The sequence below is a fragment of the Quercus lobata genome, chromosome 4, assembly GCF_001633185.2.
Source record: "Quercus lobata isolate SW786 chromosome 4, ValleyOak3.0 Primary Assembly, whole genome shotgun sequence".
NCBI lineage: Eukaryota > Viridiplantae > Streptophyta > Magnoliopsida > Fagales > Fagaceae > Quercus > Quercus lobata.
Genome location: NC_044907.1, coordinates 16,798,295 through 16,805,616, shown reverse-complemented (window position 1 = coordinate 16,805,616; position 7,322 = coordinate 16,798,295). Strand labels below are relative to the sequence as shown.

Below are 7,322 nucleotides of genomic sequence, written 5' to 3'. Positions count from 1 at the left end.
ATATGCAAGTTTATGTGGACGACATGCTGGTAAAAAGCATATGGGACGACGACCACTTAAGCAACCTCCAAGAGACCTTCGACACCCTATGATCGTACAACGTGAAACTGAATCCAAACAAGTGTGTGTTCGGGATAACGACAGGAAAGTTCCTAGGATTCATTATATCCTAAAGGGGTATTGAGGTCAACCTGGAAAAGATACAGGCCATAATGGAGTTAGCTTTGCCAAAGAGGGTCAAGGAAATACAAAGCCTGAATGGCAAGGTAGCTGCATTAAACAGGTTCGTCTCAAGAGCAATGGATAAATTCCTACCTTTCTTTTGCACATTGAGGAAGTCATTTGAATGGATGACTGAATGCCAGCAAGCGTTTGAAGATCTAAAGGCGAATCTTTCTTCTTCACCATTACTAAGCCCAGGGAAGAACTGTTCCAATACCTAGCCGACTCCTCGGTCACTGTTAGTGTGGCTTTGGTTAGAGAAGAGGATGGGGTTCAGAAACCCATATACTTCACGAGCCGAGCACTTTGAGGAGCGGAAAAGAGGTACCCCCATATGGAAAAGCTCTCTTTCGCATTAGTAACTACGACACGAAAGCCCAAGTTGTATTTCCAGGTACACACTATGGTCGTCTTGATGAATAATCCCCTGTATAGAGCTATGAGTAGCCCTGAAGCTGCGGGACGGATGACATTATGGGCAGTCGAGTTAAGTGAATTCGACATACAATATCGGTTACAGATGACTATTAAGGGGCAAGTAATCACTGACTTCATCGCAGAATTCACTATCGTGGAAGGCTAGAGGGCAGAAGAGAGCCTACAGTGGAGCATCCATACAGGCAGATCCTCCAATAGGCAAGTAGGTGGTGCTGGTGTGGTACTCTGCAACCCAGAAGGAGATAAGATTGAATGCATGGTCCGTCTTGACTTCCCTACGACCAATAACGAAGCAGAGTACGAAACCTTGATAGCAAGGTTGGACCTTGCCAAGGCGGCAGGAGTTGAAAATTTGGTCATATACTGCGATTCCCAAGTGGTAACCAGTCAGGTTAATGACGACTATGAATGCAAGAATGAACAGATGAAGAAGTACCTCGAGCAGGTGAAGGATAGAGTTAGCATCTTCCAAGTAAAGTTTGTTCAAATCCCAAGGGAGGAGAATGAGCACGCCTACCCCGACTTGCTAAAGCTGCTTCAACGGAGCACATGCTCATCCCCAGTTAGGTATTATCCTTCATTCAAATCTCATCATTAATAAACGATGTCAGTGTGTAGGAGATAGGGTCTAAGAACTATTGGATGACACCAATAGCCTTCTACCTAAAGGACAGTACACTACTAGACGAGAAGGAGGCTACAAGGAAGTTGAAGGCTCAAGCAGCTCACTTCGTTCTGATTAAATACATTCTATATAAGAGGGCTTCTCCTGACAGTACCTAAGGTGCCTCGTCCCCGAGGAGGCAAACTATGTCATGAGAGAAGTCCACGAAGGAGTCTGCAGAAACCACTCTGGATCACGGTCGTTGGTGCACAAACTAATCCGGGCAAAATACTACTAGCCAACCATGCAAAAGGATGCCCATGCATACGTCAAAGTTTGCGACAAGTGTCAGAGATTTGGCAATCTCATCAGGCAACCTACAGAGGAGCTCACTCCAATGACAACCCCATGGCCATTCACTCAATGGGGATTAGATATCATGTGCCCATTCTCAACGGCGGTTGGATATTTGAAGCTCTTGGTAGTCGATAAAGACTACTTCACCAAGTGGGTAGAAGTAGAAGCCCTGACCACCATACTGAGAAGAATGTGCGAAACTTTGTGTAGAAGAAAATTATTTGCAGGTACAGTATACCTAGGGTGCTAGTCTCAGACAACAGGAAGCAATTCGACAATGACGCATTTAAAGACTTTTGCGTATAACTAGGGATCAAGAACCACTATTCATCACCTGCCCACCCACAAGCCAATGGACAAGTTGAGGTCATGAACCGATCCTTGCTTAAAATCATCAAGACTCGGCTCTCGGGGGTAAAGGGTATATGGCCGGATGAACTACCAAGTGTTTTGTGGGCGTACAGGACAACGGCGAGGACGCCTACAGGGGAGACCCTGTTTCAGCTAGCATATGGAAGCAAGGCAGTCATCCCGGCTGAAATGAGACTTACAAACTATAGAATAGGGAACTATGATGAAAGCAAGAATGAGGAAGCTATGCATCTGCAGCTTGATCTAGCGGATAAAGTAAGAGCAATAGCTGAACAAAGGTTAGCACGGTACCAGAATCTCACGGCCAAGCATTACAACTTCAAGGTTAGACATAGGGACTTCCAGGTTGGAGATTTTGTCTTAAAAAAGGTGATAGGAACTACAAAAGACACCTCCTAGGGGAAGCTAGGACCAAATTGGGAAGGACCATATAGAGTTGCATCATGGCATAGGAAGGGAACCTATCACCTAGAGACACTGGAAGGACAAAAGTTATATCACTCATGGAACATAGAGCACCTAAAGAAGTACTACCAGTAGACGAGTGACGACACTCCTCATTCCTAGTTTATTTCCTTTTAGTTTAAATTTTATTATCTATAGTTTCTTTTAAGCCCAAGGGTAGGTTTTTTATCTTTTAAAAACAATTTTTACGCATGGTTACCACAATAAGAGGAGTTATTCAAAAATGCCATATGTTTATATCTACATTTCTACAATATCAAGTCCGCAATAATGGATGGGCACGTCCTAGAGGGATGATTTAAATCAAAGTGGATGGGTTTCATCCTTAAAGGATGACTAATTATAAGTCCATAAAGTGGACGGATTCAAGTTATCTGGTCCACAAAGTGGACGACTTTCATCCTTAATTATAAGTCCACAAAGTGGACGGATTCAAGTTATCTAGTCCACAAAGTGGATGGGTTTCATCCTCAAAGGATGACTAATTATAGTCCATAAAGTGGACAGATTCAAGTTATCCAGTCCACAAAGTGGACGGGTTTTGTCCTTAATTATAAGTTCACAAAGTGGACGGACTCAAGTTATCCAGTCTACAAAGTGGATGGGTTTCATCCTTAAAGGATGACTAATTATAAAGTCTGTAAAGTGGATGGATTCAAGTTATCCAGTCCACAAAGTGGACAGGTTTTGTCTTTAACTATAAGTCCATAAAGTGGACGAATTCAAGTTATACAGTCTACAAAGTGGACGGGTTTCATCCTTAATTATAAGTCCATAAAGTGGACGTATTCGAGTTATCAAGTCCACAAAATGGACTGGCTTCATCCTCAAAGGATGACAAATGATAAGTCCATAAAATGAACGGATTTGAGTTACCAATTCAGCAAAGTGGACGGGTTCCACCCCTCTTACGGATTGCTAAAATGGATGGATACATGTTTTCCAATCCACAAAGTGAACGGATCCCATATAAGCCCCTCAGTCATTAAATTAGACGAATCAACCCTTATGAAACTAACAAGGTGAACAAACTCAAATATGTTTGCTTGAAACTAACAAGGCAAATGGATCTATCCTAACCACAGTTATATTCATGCAACCATAAATTGAACGGATTCATCCACAAGAATAAAGACCAAAGTAGACGGGCATTTTAAAACAAATGATTAGTATATACTACAAAAGCCCACAAGGGAAGATGTTTGGACATAAAAAGCAACGGATAAACTAAACATAAATACTATTCTTAAAAACTTTACATTTTAACTAAGTAAATAGAAAAACTATTGCTGGACCGGGGGGGGGGGTTTCTTTATACTTCTCTTCCACAATCTTCAAGTCTTCAGGTTGACAGGTATCACCCTCGACGGATTGGATTTGACCTTTAATAAGAGCAGACTATTCGTCACCATGAGGATCATCAACAAGGGCATCGTTAGCAAATAGTTCGTCAGTGCTCTCGGAATGGACGGGCTGAGCTGAGGTCTGGGCCTAGGCATCAATGGAAACATGTGATAGGTCCAAGTCTAGAAAAGAAGCCTTGACTTGGCGAAGGCAGTCCTCAAAGCTATCTGCATAAATGCCATCGAGCTCCATCAAGTACAAGTCAGAGTCGCGGTACTCTCACGTCGCGTCTTCCTTGGCCTGATGGAGTTGGTCCTTGGCAGTTTGGATCTCTTTTTCTTTGTCCTCAAGGACCTACCACAGCACCCCCGTCTGCTTCTCCAGCTCACCTTGAACTTGCTCCGACAAAACCAGCTTCTTCTTCTAAATCGTCTTCCAGGCCTTCAGCTCAGGATGCTTATCTTCTGTTGACCTTGCCTTCGTCCTAACATGGTCTAGCATCGTCTCGTGGTTTAGGTAACGACCCATCAACCCTTTCATCATTAGCATCACCTGAAAACAAAAGAAGGGTTAGTAACTAAGCAAAGTAAAGAAAAAGAGAAAGGGGATAGACATTGTTACCTGCGCAATGCTAAAAAGACCCGTCTCCCCCATAGCTTCTGTTGCGTGGTTGCTCAAGTCCTCATAGTCATCAGCTGTGATTATGGACGAGAGCTGCTCCAGCGCATACATAGAATCCTCATGGAAGAGGACGGGTGGTTTTTCAGTGATGGGGGCAGGGCCCATCATGAGTCCCTTACCCTTTCCTTAACCAAGCGAAGTGGTCGTCTTCTTGGTTTCAGCCTTTAACCCCACAACGGACTCGGGGGAAACTTTTGTCTTTTTTGGAAGACGGTTAGTTTTCTCTGACGGCTTCCTTTTGGTAGACGGGTTGGCTCATCCCCTTAAGGGTTTGACTCCCCTCTTGTTTTTTCTTCATAGCTTACTGCCTGATGTAGGCCCTTCTCTTGCTGTCTTCCATTTCCGCACAAAGGTGGACAGATATCAGGAGTTAGAAAATGTAAAAATAAAAGAAACCAAAGTATTGGGCAACGGACTTACGTTGGTGAACTTGACGGTCGTAGTGACGGGCAACTGCTGTGGGCTCTGGTCTGTCACAATACCAGTGGAAAGTATCTAAGTTGACTAACTTAGCCCACGTCCTCTCTGATAGCTTGGTTTTGTTAAAAGTTTTTTCCAAAAAGCTTCACTACTCAAGTGAGACTTGTGGACGGTCTTGAGCTACCAAAGGAGACGGTTAAAGTAACAAGTAAAACTAACACAATTAAAAACCTAGATACAGAAGGATGCATACCAGACAGGGGCCTTATACCCCATGTTTTGTCAACGGGCATGAATTCTTGGTCACCAGGGTGATATATCCACTCGTTACCTTCCATAAAAAAATAGCGACTCTTCCAATTCCTGTTAGAGTTGGGGGTGTCACACACGAGCCTCAGCAACAGGCTCCTGGGCATAAAACTATATATGCCCTTGGACTAAACGATCTTAGTCAGACGGTAACAGTGAAAAAATTATTCCACCGTCAACCTACACGCCCCATTGAACATGGCCCCATACAAGACCTCCATGCTAAGGAAAACCCTTTAGGCGTTTGGGGTGATTTGGGTGACAGCCAACCCTAAGTATTGTAGGAGGCGACGGTGGAGGGCACTTAGGGGGAATCTAAGCCCTGCTTTCAGCATTTGCTCATAGACTCCGACGCCTTCGACACCCTCCTAATAACACTTCTTTGATTTATAGGGTAGACGGAGGGGTATATGGTTGGGTATCTGGTACTTCTCCCTAAGTGTGTTGAAGTGTGACTCTTTAATGGTAGCAATGAAGTCATTGACCATCCACAGGGGAAGTATTATAAACTCCTTAAGTCCGTCAGGACCTATGACGGATTGGGTTGGGGGTTCAACACCAACTAGGCCATCAGTTGAATCACCCTCTGACCTATCCGTGTCCAAATCTTCATCCCTTGTGGAAGGTGAGGTGGCCGATGAATTCCTTTCTTCATTTGAGGTGCCATGGTCGTTCTGACCTAATGGGAATACCTCATTGTAGCCCGCCCCCTCGCAGACACATAATTGGTTACTTGATGCACTAGACATCTGTCACCTACACATGACGGGTAAACCCTAAGACATTAATGGATCTACATAGACGACGAGTGTGCAAAGTCTAAAAGAATGACGAGAATTCAACAGAAGGTAAAGAGTACTTACCAATTGAAGATGAGCAACAGGAAAGGTGTAGATGACAGATGCACCAAGTAGACAGTATGTTGGTTTAATGAGGTAAACAGTAGCGCTCTGATTACAAATTCACCGTGGAAAGTAAAAAATGAAAGGTAAGGGAGCGGGTTTATATAGAGGAAACGGCGGGGAAGACGAAGGGACGCTTTGTTCCAAGAGATTGGCCACTAGTGGAATGACACGTACCCCTACAACATTATTGACTCTAGGCTAGCCTGTCAATTTGTGCACATTTCTCAAGAGACAAGTCGAAACTGTCACTCCACAGGTTCGTCCAGGGGTAGTGACGGACCCATGGAGTGAGGGGGCAACTGAAGAGTATAAAATTAGGGATGACAGATCCATTTAAATAGATCTGACGATACTAGATTAATGGACGGTTAGTATTTTTACATGGACGGATCCAAGATACACGGACACAAGGTGGACGGATCTCAAGGCCACGTGGCATCCACATGACTATAGTGGCCTCCAAGGAATCCTAAATGAAAACAACTTGCGTCGTATGATTAACCCAAGTCAATAGAATCCCAACATGAGAATGATCCCATAATATACGCGCATTTACGATGATCTTTTCCCATAAAGAAACACCTTCCTACACAAGAAACGGAGGCCGATTCTACACTACTATAAAAACCCAAGGCCCTCAGAAAACAAGGTACGCATAATTCACCCCAACTCTAGCACTCTAGAGTTGTGAAAAGTTTTCTAACTTAACATTTGGAGGGTTTTTGGCTGATACTACACCGGTACTCTCCTGAGGTCTTTTTGTTTTGTGTTGTGCAGGTTTTGTCTTGGTCACGTGAGCATTGTGCAACTAACTAACAATTTTCGGCATCATTAGTAACAATGAAGGCCTTTACTAATGGAAAAACCTATGCTCAAAACTTAATAATAAAGAATTCTAATTGTGCAACTTGGAACATCTAAATAAAAATTATAGGTCACCCTATTCTAAATGTATATTAATCTAATTTTTGGTTAACTTATTCCACAGCCTCAAGACTTTATATATATATATATATATATATTTGTATAACTAAATATTGCTCGGTATACCTGTCATAATTATCACAAAAAATCCAATAATTAACTAAATTCACAGCTAATAAAAAAAAATATATTAGAAGTGATCTCACAATCTAAAAAAAGAAACAGAAACAAAAAGATAATCAATGAAATACAAAATAAAAATATGCGTGAAGTATATAGGA

The 7,322-nt window shown here is 42.8% G+C and overlaps 1 protein-coding gene across 1 annotated transcript; it reads left to right on the top strand.

Moving 5' to 3' along the window:
- Positions 1–916: 916 nt before the first annotated feature.
- On the top strand, positions 917–2,392 carry LOC115984709. Its single transcript, XM_031107723.1, has 3 exons — positions 917–1,227; positions 1,637–1,848; positions 1,932–2,392. Exons 1-3 carry the CDS (start codon positions 917–919, stop codon positions 2,390–2,392), a joined length of 984 nt encoding a protein of 327 aa, XP_030963583.1.
- The last annotated feature ends 4,930 nt before the right edge of the window (positions 2,393–7,322 follow it).

Coding starts and splice junctions, on each gene's coding strand:
- LOC115984709 (XM_031107723.1), top strand. CDS start 917: ATGGTCCGTCTTGACTTCCCTACGACCAATAACGAAGCAGAGTACGAA. Junction 1,228..1,636: donor ACATGCTCATCCCCAGTTAG/GTATTATCCTTC, acceptor CAATCTCATCAG/GCAACCTACAGAGGAGCTCA. Junction 1,849..1,931: donor TAGAAGAAAATTATTTGCAG/GTACAGTATACC, acceptor GCGTATAACTAG/GGATCAAGAACCACTATTCA.